The sequence below is a fragment of the Salmo salar genome, chromosome 02, assembly GCF_965601325.2.
Source record: "Salmo salar chromosome 02, fSalSal1, whole genome shotgun sequence".
Classification (NCBI taxonomy): Eukaryota; Metazoa; Chordata; class Actinopteri; order Salmoniformes; family Salmonidae; genus Salmo; species Salmo salar.
Window position 1 is genome coordinate 31,558,815 of NC_138292.1, and position 16,186 is coordinate 31,575,000.

At 42.0% G+C, this 16,186-nt stretch overlaps 1 protein-coding gene across 4 annotated transcripts in view; it reads left to right on the forward strand.

The window, feature by feature from the left end:
• Positions 1–16,186, forward strand: part of LOC106579511 (epithelial discoidin domain-containing receptor 1) — an 87,003-nt gene that overhangs the window by 22,838 nt on the left and 47,979 nt on the right. For all 4 annotated transcript variants that reach the window (XM_082961837.1, XM_082961839.1, XM_082961845.1 and 1 more), the window contains exon 2: positions 12,679–12,836. In XM_082961837.1, the coding sequence (XP_082817963.1) occupies positions 12,737–12,836 (100 nt within the window). In that variant the 5' untranslated portion in view covers positions 12,679–12,736. The remainder of the gene's footprint in view (positions 1–12,678; positions 12,837–16,186) is intronic.

Here is a 16,186-nt window from a genome sequence, read left to right on the forward strand (position 1 = left end):
ACTAAAATCATGACAGCAATGTCAACTGTATTTGTTTGTGCTGCATGTCTGGCACTATTACATGTATGTGTGTGTTCTTGTATGTGTTTATTTGAATGAGAGTGTGTGTATATGCATGTGTACAAACACCTGCACGGTCAGCCTTAGGCAAACCGGCATTAGTTGTAAAAACACTACCACTTAGTGTCATTTTGATGTACTTTTTATTATGTTTTATTTGTACTTTTTGTACTTTTTTTCACTTTTATCTTTGACCATCATTCTATCTCTTACACAGCAACTCCACTCCTACTCCAATTCCACATACCAACCCTCAGCTTCCCTCAGCCCATCCCATCCCATCTATCTCTGCTGGCCACCCACTACGCAACACATATCTTTCAACTACGCTGTGATGTTTAAAGTACAATTTCAATCTATCTAATCGAATAGAATCCACAGATTGCGAGTTGAAGATAAATACTTTTACTAAGAGTATTAGTATATTACTAACTGACTGACCCAGTTTCTCCAGATCTCCTAACAGTACTATTTCTAGGGTCAATTTTAGAGCCATTCCTGAACCTGAGGCCAGAAACAAGCTACCTGAGGGCAATACCAAAATAAATGGTCTATTGATTCTGTATCCTCACAACAAAATCTGCAGAGCTTCGATGATTTTATGCCCCAAATATTCAACATTTTGATGTTGGCAAGAATTGTATATAATAATTTTAGCTGAAAAGCACGAAGTCTTAAATCTTGCGTTGTTTTATATATCAACTCATACACCCTGTACCATGGAATCGGTACATCAAAAATCTCTTCCCAACTATTTTACAATTTCTATGGCACAGTTGTCAACATCCTGGTCCTCAAATGAAACTGGTATTCTTTCCTATTTATGCTATTTTTATTCCTTCGCCAGTTTTGATCCTTTATATTGGGCAGACAGACCAGTTCCCTACCTCCTACCGCTGCCACTCGCCTCCATTTTTGGGGCAATGCTGTAATCAATTGGTTGTACTCTTGGATTGAGCAGACCTTTCCGTACAATTCTGATAACTCTATGAAGGACATAACTCTACCATTCCAATTTACAATATAATTTAAGAACAAAATACCCTTTTCAAACATCTTTCCCATAAATACAGGTATTTTATCAACCAGCACATTTAGGTTCAGCCATAATATTTGTTGTAATATTTGTTCTATCTTTCAGGGGGATGAAATTGAAATTGTAGCCAGCTCTGCAATGCTTGTTTGAAAAGAGAGATACTTTGAATAAAGTATCATTTTCAATTAATCGAAAATGAGACGTGTCACGTCCTGACCAGTATAAGGGTTATTTGTTATTGTAGTTTGATCAGGACGTGGCAGAGGGTATTGTTTTATGTGGTTTTGGGTGGTGGTTTATTTAGTAGGGCGTTTGATTTATTATTTCCGGGTTTTTGGGTAATGTTCTATGTTTGTATTTCTATGTGGTCTCTGGTCTTTTGTATTTCTATGTCTGGTTTATTGGGGTTGGACTCTCAATTGGAGGCAGGCGTTTTCTCGTTGCCTCTGATTGGGAGTCCTATATATGGGTATGTGTTTGGTTTAGTGTTTGTGGGAGATTGTTTCTTGTTTTGTGTGTGTGAGCATGACAAGACTGTTTTGTTGTTTGTGAGTGCTTTGTTTGTTATTTTGGTGTTCTCTTGGTTGAAAATAAATACAAGATGAGCATCCACATTGCGTTTTGGTCCTCCATTCCCGACGACAACCGTTACAACATGGCAATCTGCACAAATGCAAAAAGGCCATTTTTAAACAATGGATGAGCTTTTCTTTGTAATCTACTTGAGAACCATTTAGGGTTCAAATAAAACTTTTGAATGAGTGAAGCTTTTAGAGAGTGGTTTAGTGCTTTTATATTTAATAATCTCAAACCACCCAATTCATATTCATTATATAGATAGGCACATTTTATTTTGGCTGGTTTAGCGTCCCAGATAAATCTCATATGATTTGAAAAACGAATCATCAGGAGTAGGCAGCGACATAAGTAAGTGAGTAAACTGAGATATGACTCGGGAGATAATCAGGGCAATTTTTCCATAAATAGACAGGTATTTACCTATTTATCTTGTCTATTTTTACAAGTTTTCTATTGAAATTCATTGTGGAGAGCTTATTTATATATTTGGTGATATGAATATCGAGTATGTGTACTTCACCATCAGCCCATTTTATAGGTAAACTGCAGGGTAATGTAAAAGTTGTATATTTTAAGGATCCAATACGTAACATTGCACACATAATTAGGTTTTAGTCTAGAGAGTACAGAAAAGAGAGTACAGTGGTCCCGTGTGGCTCAGTTGGTAGAGCATGGTGTTTGCAATGCCAGGGTTGTGGGTTCGTTTCCCACGGGGGACCAGTATGGAGAAAAAAAAATGTATGAAATGTATGTAGTAAGTCGCTCTGCATAAGAGCATCTGCTAAATGACTAAAATGTAAAAGTTATCCAGATCTTCAATGAGACATTGCAGGGATCTAGCTTGTGGACCTAATATAAAACTTGAGTCATCAGCATACATGGACACCTTTGTTTTTAAGCCTTGGATTTCTAATCCTCTAATGTTGTTATTGGAGTTGATTTTAATAGCTAGCATTGCAATGGCCATAACAAATAGATATGGTGACAGCGGACACCCTTGTTTAACTCCTCTTGACAATTCAAAACTCTCTGAGAAGTAGCCATTATTTACTATTTTACACCTGGGGTTGCTATACATTATTTTTACCCATTTTATAAGAGAATTACTCAAAATTTTAAAAATCCAGGCATTTCTAAATAAAATCCAGTCTTACTTTATCAAATGCCTTTTCAAAATCCGCTATAAATTCCATTCCTGGTTTCTTATATGTTTCATGATGTTCTATTATTTCTAGTAGTTGTCGTATATTATCTTCAATGTATCGTCCATGTAAAAAACCTGTCTGATCAGGATGAACAACACCTGGTCAAACCCTTTTAATTCTGAGTGCTATGCATTTTGCTAGTATTTTTGCATGACAACATTGAAGTGTAAGGGGCATCCAGTTTTTTAGATAGACTGGGTCTTTATATTTGCCATCTGGGTCTTGTTTTAATAATAGAGAAATCAGAATGGAGCTTTTAGTATATAAAAAAATACTTGATCTACCTCTACCGGTATGCCATCAAGCCCTGGGGTTTTTCCAGACTGAAAGGATTTAATAGCCTCAAAAAGTTATTCCTCTGTAATTTGGCCTTCGCACTGATCTTTCCGTACATTTGTTAATTTTCCATTTTTTATATTATTTGGAAAGAATTCCTTACCATAATCTTCATTCAGTGGGAAAGGATGACACGGAAACGAGAACATCTGCCTAAAATAATTAGCTTCCTCTTTTAAAATATCATTCGGAGAATCATAGATGATGCCGTCTTCATTAACGAGTTTCTGCAAATTCTTTTTGTTAGCCTTCCTGTTTTGGAGATTCAGGAAGAATTTGGTGCATTTTTCTCCATATTCCATCCAGTTTGCTTTATTTTTGTAACAGATTACATTAGATCGTTCTTGAATAAGTTCCTCAAGTTCTTTTTGTTTTTCCTCTAACTTATTTTGTATTGCTGTAGTATCGTTTTTATTTCTATCTACCTGTACTATTAGTTCATGGATTTCCCTTGTTAGTCTTGTCTCTTTAGCCAGAAACTGCTTTTTTATTATTTATGAATATTGAATTGAATGACCCTTGAAGGTACATTTAAAGGTATCCCAAACAATAAGGGGATTTGCTGAACCTATATTATACTGGAAAAATTCAGTTATGAATTCTTTTGTCTTAGTTAAAAATAAGTTGTCCTCCAGTAAACTTTGATTCAATTCCCAATATCCCCGTCCATATGGAAAATCTATAAGAGTTATGTGAATCCCAATTAGATGATGATGCGATCGCTTCCTGTCTCCTATTAAAACTTTTTAAACCTTTGATGCAAGAGAGAAAGAGACAAGAAAGTAGTCAAGACGACTAGCTTGATTAAGTCTCCTCCATGTATATCTCACTAGGTCGGGGTTTTTTAGTCGCCAAATATCCATTATTTCTAATGTGTCCATTATATTTGTGATTTCCTTAAAGGGCACGGTGATGATAGTTTGTAGAGTGATTACCTTTACGGTCCATTGAGGTACTTAACACTGTGTTATAGTCTCCTACCATAATGATTATATCATTTGTTGCCTGTAAGTTCAATAAATTGGTATAAATGTTTTCGAAGAAGTGTGGATCATCCTGATTTGGACCATATGGATTAATGAGACAAATCTCTTTTTCGTCCACTTTCATATTCAAAAGGATCCACCTTCCTTGCGAATCATTCTGGACTATTTGCACATTCAGATCGACATTTTTGTTAATTAAGATCATCACACCTTTTGAGTTCCTTTGTCCATGACCGAAAATTATTTCACCACCCCATTCCTTTTCCCACGCAACTTCATCGGGGGTGAGTTTCCTGTAAACAGTATATGTTATATTCCTTTTCTTTTAGCCATGTAAAGACTGATCTTTTTTTATAATCTGCTAAACCGTTACAATTATAACTGGCTATACTTATTTCACCCCTTACCATAACTAGATACTATTCTCAGTCTAAATTGACCATAGTGCTTGTAAAGTTACTGCCATCAGAGGTATTATGAAGGTCAAAACTAGAGCTTTCAAATGTCTGATATTTAGTATTCAAGAAATAGGTTCTAGCAATATTTGTTTTATTTCCTTGCCTGTTTGCCTGTGAGCCAATGCCACAGATGTTAGAAAATTGAGACAAGATATTATGTGTGTAGCAAATCTGAGTAGGTTGATGTGTATGATATTGGATGTGATATAGTGAGAGTGTGTACGATGTCTGTATAAGAGTAAGACTATAATGTGTGATGTCCAAATAAATAATAACTCTGCCAGTTTGCATGGTTGAGTGTCTGTGTGAAACATGTAGTGCGTATAGCCTTAATATTCATTATGATAATTGTAATCCATATCATATCACCATCATAGTTGCATCCTAATTACCTTTAACATAATTGAAAAACACATCCCAGCATTTCCATAGCAATTGACGTTTCACATGATCATGCGCTAGACCTTACATTACTCTAGAGACGGCTTCACTACAGTACAAATGTATTCCATACAATATGTTATTATTCCCCAATGCCCCTATTCTGATATCTTCCCCATATATAAAAATTTAGACAAATACATAAAAAAGATTGTAAACATATAGAAAAATGTAGACAAATACATAAAAAGATTGTAAACATATAGAAAAATGGAGACAAATACATAAAAAAGATAGACAAACAATAAACATTAAATTATAAAACAGTTCTCGACAATAGAGAAAGAGGGAGAGAAGAGAGCGAGATCAGGTGTGTGTGTGTATGTATAAGTCCGTATGTGTAAGCAAGCATGTAATTGAGTACGTGTGTGTTCATATCCACTTCATAATGTTCCTATATTTTTACAGTTCCCATACCTTCTTCTTTTTGTAACCTGAAGTCCCTGTAGAATTTAGTACAGCCACTGTGGAGCTGTCTCGGAATAGCTTTCCATCTATAAAGAGTTTGTCCACAATGATAAAGGCACGCCTACCATCCTTCCTTTGTTGTCTTTGTACCGGATACAGTCTCTTACGACATTCGTTTATCTCCCTTGGAAATTGGTCATTGAGACCGAATTTGGTCCCTTTTAAGCTCCCTTCCCCTGCTTTTGATCAACTCATTTTGTTGGTAGTGTTCAAATTTCGCGATGATCGGTCAGGGACCCTTGGTCTTGTCACTCCGAGCTCCAAGTCTGTGTACTCTGTGGAAAGCCACCTTGTTTACAGTCTCTATAGGAAGGTTCAAGGCGGATTACATTAATTCTCTGATCGCGCCCTCTGGATTATTGGACACGTCCTCAGGAATCCCAGTAAAAAAACGATGTCTATGTCTAGTAGCGACTCCTTCATCACCCTGTTTTCCCTGAGTAGACAATCCATGTTGGAATCGTGGATTTTTACCTTGGCTGTGAGTGTCTTGTTTTCTCTTTGGAGCGTGAGAATTTCACTCTGGCTGAACTCCAAACTCCCCCTCAGCCCTGCTACCTCTTCACACAACGTTTACAGTGTTGCATGGATTCCAGCCAGAGCACTAGCCTCTACCTCAAGGGTAAGTAAATCATCCGTGTCTGTAGATTAATCTGTTTTTCTTTTTTTTGTCGGGTTAAAGTTATTTTGTGAGGTGGTCGGATCTTTCCACGAAGGAGTATGTTGTTCCTCCATAGCGTAAAGCTGTTGGTACTCGTCGATTTCCCTCAGGATCTCCTTAGTATCCAGATTGGCTCTTTACTGCAACCAGTTGTTTTACGAAAAGATCACATTGAGTCTCTCCCATGACAACGACAGGTGTCTGTAGTAGAGCCAGCTAGCACTCGTGGAATCCGCGCAAAAAAAGGAACACAAACTTGCAGTCCCAGCCGTAAAGGCTAACCGCGTCGTGGAATCCTTAGCAACAAAACTTTAGTTCTGATTTGTTTGTTTGGATTTGTTAGATTAGTTCGGTGGTGACAGTGTTTCTTAGCCTCAGTGCAGTGGGCAGCTGGCAGGGGGTGCTCTTATTCTCCATGGACTTTACAGTGTCCCTGTCACGTCCTGGCCAGTATAAGGTTAATTGGTATTGTAGTTTGGTCAGGACGTGGCAGAGGGTATTCGTTTTATGTGGTTCGGGGTGGTGTGTTTGTTGAAGGGGCATTTGATTTAAGTATTCCGGGGTTTTTGGGCACTGTTTGGTTTTCATGTATTCTATGTTGAGTCTAGTGTGTCTGTTTCTATGTTTGGTTAATTGGGGTTGGGACTCTCAGTTGAAGGCAGGTGTTGTCTATTTGCCTTTGATTGAGAGTCCCATATATTAGGGTGTGTTTGTCATTGGTGGGAGATTGTTCCGTGTTAGTGTATGTCAGCATTACAGGACTGTCAGTTTATCGTTTGTTCTCTTTTGTTATTTTTGTGTTCATTTTGGAGTGAATAAATGTTCAAAATGAACAACCGCATGCCTGCTGCGTTTTGGTCCTCCTTCACCGTCGATAAGCGTGACAGTCCCAGAACTTTTTGGAGTTTGTGCTGCAGGATGCAAATTTCTGTTTGAAAAAGCTAGGCTAGCTTTTTCAAACTGCCTGTGTATATTGGTTCTTAACTTCCCTGAAAAGTTGCATATCGCGGGGGCTATTTGATGCTAATGCTGTACGCCACAGGATGTTTTTGTGCTGGTCAAGGGCAGTCAGGTCTGGAGTGAACCACGGGATTTATCTGTTCCTGGTTCTAAATTTTTTGAATGGGGCATGCTTATTTAAGATGGTGAGGAAAGCACTTTTAAAGAATAACCAGGCATCTTCTACTGACGGAATGAGGTCAATATCCTTCCAGGATACCTCGACCAGGTCGATTAGAAAGGCCTGCTCGCTGAAGTCTTTTAGGGAGCGTTTGACAGTGATGAGTGGTGATCGTTTGACCGCAGACCCATTACGGACGCAAGCAATGAGTCAGATAGTTTAACTAGTACTTGCAAGGGAAGGGCGACAGCTTCAAGGGAAGGGCGACAGCTTCAAGGGAAGGGCGACAGCTTCAAGGGAAGGGCGACAGCTTCAAGGGAAGGGCGACAGCTTCAAGGGAAGGGCGACAGCTTCAAGGGAAGGGCGACAGCTTCAAGGGAAGGGCGACAGCTTCAAGGGAAGGGCGACAGCCTCAAGGGAAGGGCGACAGCCTCAAGGGAAGGGTATCAGAAATTCTTGCAGGATTAGCAAAAATGCCTGCTGGATAGTAGCACAGCTCTCTAGCTGCCACTATTGTTCTTCTGGCCAGGTCTTTAAAGATTCTGAGATAGCCCCTCAGAACCAGTAGCAGTGTTACCAGGCTAACAAAAATCCTGACCTAGCCTGGTCTCTGATCTGTTTGTGTTGTATTGTCAACTACAGCATAAATAAACAAAGGGGTATTCTACAAAGCAGGATCAATGAGTTAGCCATCTTACTTGCCTAACTATTCTAAAGTAATGTTGTCATTTTTAGAAAGATAAGTTTGAAATGGGCATGGTCTAATTGACTCAATAACCATAACACATATCTAAGCTTTTTAATGAATCAGAAAATCAACAGTTATTTCTTGTTATTAATTCAAGTTAGCTGGCTAACTCATTGATCCTACTTTGTAGTATACCCCTCTGATGTGTCTAGACCTCACAAACAGATCTGGGACCAGGCTATCACTGACTCACAGACAAAATAACAAAACCATCTACTCTCGTTCAGGAAAGCCTTCAAGTGCTGCCTTGTTTCCCTGGCTGACACTATCGAACACTGTAAGTGCTTGGAAGGTTAAAAGGTGTTTCCTTCTATCCAGGACTCACCAGATGGTTGTGCCTCAGTGACTCCCTCTACTCCCTCTACTGGGTCTGACGGAAACCCAGAACAAAGACCTCACTACTCTCTAGCCTCCCCAGTGGGAGGGTTACTATTACTCCTGTCTGTCTGTCTTACTGACTGGCTGACTGGGGAGAGAAATGGTCTGTCTGTCTTACTAACTGGCTGACTGGCTAGGGAGAGAAACAGTCTCTGTGGCTGCTGTGTTCATGGACTCCACACAGAGAAGACGGAACACAGAGAATATAATAGATTTAGAATCAGCTCCTTGTTGTACCCCAGGCCCAAACTCAACCCCTTAGAATTAGACTGAGAGGAACGAACATTCCAGCTCAAAGTTGGGCTTGATACCATCAAGTCATATAGTATGGAAAACTCTCATAATATGGCCCAACTTGAATGGGTGTTTTAATGGGTACTATTGATCTTAGCAGTTCCAAGACAATCACATTATACACTGAACAAAAATATAAATGCAACAATTTCAAAGATTTTACTGAGTTACATTTTAGTCATTTAGCAGACGCTCTTATCCAGAGCGGCTTACAGTAGTGAATGCATACATTTCATTTCATGCATTTTTTTTTTGTACTGGCCCCCCGTGGGAATCGAACCCACAACCCTGGCGTTGCACACACCATGCTGGCATGGCAAACACCATGCTCTATCAACTGAGCCACAGGGAAAGCCGTTCAGTTCATGTAAGGAAATCAGTCAATTGAAATAAATTCATTTGGACCTAATCTATAGATTTCACATGACTGGGAATACAGATATGCATCTGTTGGTCACAGATACCTTTAAAAAGGTAGGGCATGGATCAGATAACCTGTCCGTTTCTGGGATTACCACCATTTGCCTCTTGTAGCGCGACACCTTCTTCGCATAGAGTTGATCAGGCTGTTGATATTAGCCTGTGGAATGTTGTCCCACTCCTCTTCAATGGCTGTGCAAAATTGCTGGATATTGGCGGAAACTGGAACATGCTGTCGTACACGTCAATCCAGAGCATCCCACACATGCTCAATGGGTGACATGTCTGAGTATGCAGGCCTTGAAAGAACTGGGACATTTTCAGCTTCCAGGAATTGTGTACAGATCCTTGCGACATGGGGGTTCATCCATGAAGAGCACACTTCTCCAGCGTGCCAGTGGCCATCAAAGGTGAGCATTTGCCCACTGAAGTCGGTTACAACGGCAAACTGCAGTCAGGTTAAGACCCTGGTGAAGACGACGAGCACGGAGGTGAGCTTCCCTGAAACGGTTTCTGACAGTTTGTGCAGAAATTCTTCTGTTTGCAAACTCACAGCTTCATCAGCTGTCTGGGTGGCTGGTCTCAGACGATCCCACAGGTGAAGATGCCGGATGTGGAGGTCCTGGGTTGGCGTGGTTACACGTGGTCTGCGGTTGTGAGGCTGGTTGGACGTACTGCCAAATTCTCTAAAACAACGTTGGAAGCGGCTTATGGTAGAGAAATTAATATTAAATTCTCTTGCAACTGCTCTGTTGGACATTCCTGCAGTCAGCATGCCAAATACACGCTCCCTCAAAACTTGAGACATCTGTGGCATTGTGTTGTGTGACAAAACTGCACATTTTAGAGTGGCCTTTTATTGTACCCAGCACAAGGTGCACCTGTGTAATGATCATGCGTTTCAATCAGCTTCTTGATATGCCACACCTGTCAGGTGGATGGACTATCTTGGCAAAGGATAAATATTCACTAACATGGATGTAAACAAATTTGTTGCCAAAATGAAAGAGAAATACGCTTTTTGTGCGTATGAAAAATGTCTGAGATCTTTTATTTCAGCTCATTGTGTTTATATTTTTGTTCAGTATAGTTTGGAATGCAAACTTCAATATGATTGTCATGACACATTGCAGTGCCAAAAGGAATCCAAACTTTTGTCATACTTTCTCTGAAGCATACTTTTTCATAAGAACATTTCTTCTCCCTCCCTCATTCCCTCCTTCCCTCTCCCTTCTCTCTGTCTGTTTTATTGTTGTGTGGTGGGACTTAGACAGCTGTTCATAACCATTAGTTAGCCTTGTGAATTAGTCTGGACAAATCATGTAAGTGGAGGGAAATGGCAGTGGGATAGGGAGATAGATAGATGGTTAGCTAAACACTGTGGGCTCGCCTCACTTCCCTCACTAGCTTCTCCCTAAACACTGTGGCTTGTTTTTCCACTTAGACATGGCAGCTGCCTGGTGCCTCAAAAACACTTGACTGTCTATGCCAAACATAATCTTGGTTTTGGTTAGTGGTGATTTTCATTTGGTTGTATTTTCTTCAGAACCTAAGGTTTGTGTTTCCATCCAGTTTTGTGATCGCTGGTCAGTAAAGGTATTTTATCTGTTGTAACATTTGTTGAGTACCTTGTTATGGATTGTGACGGGATCATTTTTAGGATTGTTGACATAGTGGACAGGCCAGCAGAGGGAGATTCTCAGCTCTGGTTCTGCATGCTTGGAGTTACTGGAATCCTGTAAGAGACATATTTCAACATGGTGTCATCTGGCACAGCAGACACACACTGCTTCACTCGTTTGGAAGGCTTGGGTGTTTTCTCAAAACAAGCTGTCTACTCTCTCCCTCTCTCTGAACACTTGCACCCTGTATCTGTTGCCTAGCACCTGTCTTTTGTTCTGGACAGCTGCACTGGCTGGCTATCCCTGAAATCTCCTCTGTCACACACACACACACACACACACACACACACACACACACACACACACACACACACACACACACACACTCTTTCTACTATGTCATCCATGTCATCTGGACTGCTCCTTCGTTCCATCCTTCTCTTCCGTTCTCTATGCCTACAATTCCACTTTTCACTCGTCTTCATACCTCCCTTCATTCCCTCCCTCTGTCCATCACACTGTCGCTCCCCTTCCTCTGTGTCCCTACAGCTGTGTGTCAGCTGTTGGTCTGTGCCAGTGAAGTCAGAGGGCCCACAGGGACCCCAGGCCACCCCTCTACACCCCCTCCCCTACCAGTTGTCTCTCCCTCCCTGCCCCCATGACCCCCAATCATTAAGCATCCACCAGTAAAACTACTGGACAAGCCCTTTTGTGTCTCGTAGATGGGTAACTACAGCACCCTATCCACCCTATCAGGTCTAACTACTACAGCACCCTATCCACCCTATCAGGTCCCAGTCTAACTACTACAGCACCCTATCCACCCTATCAGGTCTGTCTAACTACTACAGCACCCTATCCACCCTATCAGGTCTCAGTCTAACTACTACAGCACCCTATCCACCCTATCAGGCCCTAGTCTAACTACTACAGCACCCTATCCACCCTATCAGGCCCTAGTCTAACTACTACAGCACCCTATCCACCCTATCAGGCCCTAGTCTAACTACTACAGCACCCTATCCACCCTATCAGGCCCTAGTCTAACTACTACAGCACCCTATCCACCCTATCAGGCCCTAGTCTAACTACTACAGCACCCTATCAGGTCCCAGTCTAACTACTACAGCACCCTATCTACCCTATCAGGTCCCAGTCTAATTACTACAGCACCCTATCCACCCTATCAGGTCCCAGTCTAATTACTACAGCACCCTATCCACCCTATCAGGCCCTAGTCTAACTACTACAGCACCCTATCCACCCTACCAGGTCCCAGTCTAACTACTACAGCACCCTATCCACCCTATCAGGTCCCAGTCTAACTACTACAGCACCCTATCCACCCTACCAGGTCCCAGTCTAACTACTACAGCACCCTATCAGGTCCCAGTCTAACTACTACAGCACCCTATCTACCATATCAGGCCCTAGTGTAACTACTACAGCACCCAATCAGGTCCCAGTTTAACTACTACAGCACCCTATCCACCCTATCACTCCCCATGCTGTAGTCTAACTACTACAGCACCCTATCAGGCCCCAGTCTAACTACTACAGGTGATTTCCCACCTGGATTCCTCCTCTAAGCCTGAGGATTTAGTGGAGTTGCTCTCCAATGAGTCCATGGTGTCTGGTTACACATACACAGGGCTGACAGACAGGGCTTCATAAATCACAGAGGAAGCTACTGTATCTCCTAGACTGGACCTGACATTCAGACAGAAACCCATCCACACGGATTATCACCCCTCTCTCTCATTCTTCCTACTCTCTCGCATTCTGTCTTTCATGATACAAAATAAATGATTCATGCATTCTGAAATCTTCTAATCCTTCCTCTCTTTCTCTCTCTCTCTCTGTCAGGTATGCCTGTGGTTGTCAGCGCGTCTCCGGACAGGTAACCGGGCGTGTTGCTGGTGCCATGGCAACGCCAGAGCTGCGGCTGTTACCTGTCATTGTGGTTGCCGTTATCCTGGTGGCGTTGTCGGCTGCGGATGACCACGACTGGCACTTTAAACCAGGTGAGAGGTCAAAGGTCAGATGTCAGACAGGAAGTGGCTGCTTAAGGTCAAGGTCAAATCAGATCCCCAGAATATGATTGGTCGTTATTGTTGAAGAGAATGGGTTCTCAATAACCTACCTAGTTAAAGCCAAGGTAGATAGTAGACGGACTAGGGATTGATGATCGTTGACCAATCGGCCAGGTTTAATACAATTTGAGTCACAACAAGGGAAAAAACTATAATCAGAACAGATGTGTTTTACCTTCCATTCATGATCTCACAGGCACCCCCTCAGATATGTCAGACAGTTCCATCGCTGCCTCACCCATTGCCTTATCCTCCTCCTCCACCCCTCCATCCCTCGCCCTCTCTGCCCCTTTCTTGTCTACACTCTCCTCACATCTCCTCACATTCTTGGATGTGTGCCTTAAGTCTGTCCATCCGCTATCAGCAGCCGATCCTGTTTCAGGTCCATGTCTCCTAGGCAGCCATGTGTAACAGGAGAGAGATGGTAGCAGGGAGATAGAGCCTTGGGTATTCAACCTCACTAATGTACAGGCTGCTCATCAACCTGTCAATCATACAAAGAGAGAGAGGGGAAGGAGGGAGGGGAGGAGAGGGATTGAGGTAGAGTAGAGAAAAGGATACTCCACAAGGTGAAACCAGAGCTGTCACCTCCAGGGTAGAAGCAGACAATGAATTATCTGTCTCCCACACACACACACATGCATGCACACGTTTGTGTCATCTGATTTGATCCATATGGTTATTATTTCCACACCGTTGCTGCGGTGATGCAACAACAAGTCTTTTATAGGAGGAAATAGCCCATTAGTACCAGGATATGAACTGATATGAAGAGTGAATAAAATAAGGGAAACACCCACCGTGTGTGTGAAAGGGGGAGAAAGAGAGGGAAAAAGAGAGATGGAGCATGGGAAGAAAGCCAATGGAGACAGAGAGGGCAATGACAGAGGGGAGTAAAAAGAGAGATGGAGAGGCCTGGAGAGAGCGTTTGATTGGCAGCTAGGTAATGATGTAATGAAACAGGCCTGTCCGTGTGGGGGTGTAGGGGGTAGGTGTGTGTGTGTGTCTCAGAGGGTTTATCTTCCAACTCCACATTCCTATCGACTGACTCACTGACAGCAACTGAGTTAGAACTTCCCCCCTTATCACCCCCCCACGACCTCATAGCACTGACAGCATCATTATCACCCCCCATGCCCTCATATCACTGACAGCATCATTATCACCCCCCCACGCCACCATATCACTGACAGCATCATTATCACCCCCCATGCCCTCATATCACTGACAGCATCATTATCACCCCCCCACGCCACCATATCACTGACAGCATCATTATCACCCCCCCACCCCACCATAGCACTGACAGCATCATTATCCACCCCCCCACCCCACCATATCACTGACAGCATCATTATCCACCCCCCCACCCCACCATATCACTGACAGAATCATTAACCACCCCCCCACCCCACCATATCACTGACAGCATCATTATCCACCCCCCCCCACCCCACCATATCACTGACAGCATCATTATCCACCCCCCCACCCCACCATATCACTGACAGCATCATTATCCACCCCCCCCACCCCACCATATCAATGACAGCATCATTATCCACCCCCCCACCCCACCATATCAATGACAGCATCATTATCCACCCCCCCACCCCACCATATCAATGACAGTATCAGTTATCCATGCCCCCATATCAATGACAGTATCAGTTATCCACGCCCCCATATCAATGACAGTATCAGTTATCCACACCCCCATATCAATGACAATATCAGTTATCCACGGCCCCATATCAATGACAGTATCAGTTATCCACGCCCCCATATCAATGACAGTATCAGTTATCCACGCCCCCATATCAATGACAGTATCAGTTATCCACGCCCCCATATCAATGACAGTATCAGTTATCCACGCCCCCATATCAATGACAGTATCAGTTATCCACGCCCCCATATCAATGACAGTATCAGTTATCCACGCCCCCATATCAATGACAGTATCAGTTATCCACGCCCCCATATCAATGACAATATCAGTTATCCACGCCCCCATATCAATGACAGTATCAGTTATCCACGCCCCCATATCAATGACAGTATCAGTTATCCACGCCCCCATATCAATGACAGTATCAGTTATCCACGCCCCCATATCAATGACAGTATCAGTTATCCACGCCCCCATATCAATGACAGTATCAGTTATCCACGCCCCCATATCAATGACAGTATCAGTTATCCACGCCCCCATATCAATGACAGTATCAGTTATCCACGCCCCCATATCAATGACAGTATCAGTTATCCACGCCCCCATATCAATGACAGTATCAGTTATCCACGCCCCCATATCAATGACAGTATCAGTTATCCACGCCCCCATATCAATGACAGTATCAGTTATCCACGCCCCCATATCAATGACAGTATCAGTTATCCACGCCCCCATATCAATGACAGTATCAGTTATCCACGCCCCCATATCAATGACAGTATCAGTTATCCACGCCCCCATATCAATGACAGTATCAGTTATCCACGCCCCCATACCAATGACAGTATCAGTTATCCACGCCCCCATATAAATGACAGTATCAGTTATCCACGCCCCCATATCAATGACAGTATCAGTTATCCACGCCTGGCTCCAACAATGACATGTACAGGTGTAGGATCACCCTGTTGTTGCAGGACATTCCGCAAACTTGTAGTGTGTTCGAGGTTTAAAATGTCAGACTTAATTTTCCTTAACAAAAATGTCCATCAATTATAATCCACACAATGATTAATATTTCCTGTTGCTGCAGAATTATTTTCCTGCTGTGAGAAACAGGTCAAATTAAGATCCTTTTACCTATTATAATACTCCTGATGTATGATAGTAGAATTTGTATGATAGTAGAATGTGTATGATAGTAGAATGTGTATGATAGTAGAATGTGTATGATAGTAGAATGTGTATGATTGTAGAATGTGTATGATAGTAGAATGTGTATGATAGTAGAATGTGTATGATAGTAGAATGTGTATGATAGTAGAATGTGTATGATAGTAGAATATGTATGGTAGTAGAATGTGTATGATAGTAGAATGTGTATGATAGTAGAATGTGTATGATAGTAGAATGTGTATGATAGTAGAATGTATGATAGTAAAATGTATGATGGTAGAATGTGTATGATAGTAGAATATGTATGATAGTAGAATGTGTATGATAGTAGAATGTGTATGATAGTAGAATGTATGATGGTAGAATGTGTATGATAGTAGAATGTGTATGATAGTAGAATGTATGATAGTAGAATGTATGATAGTAG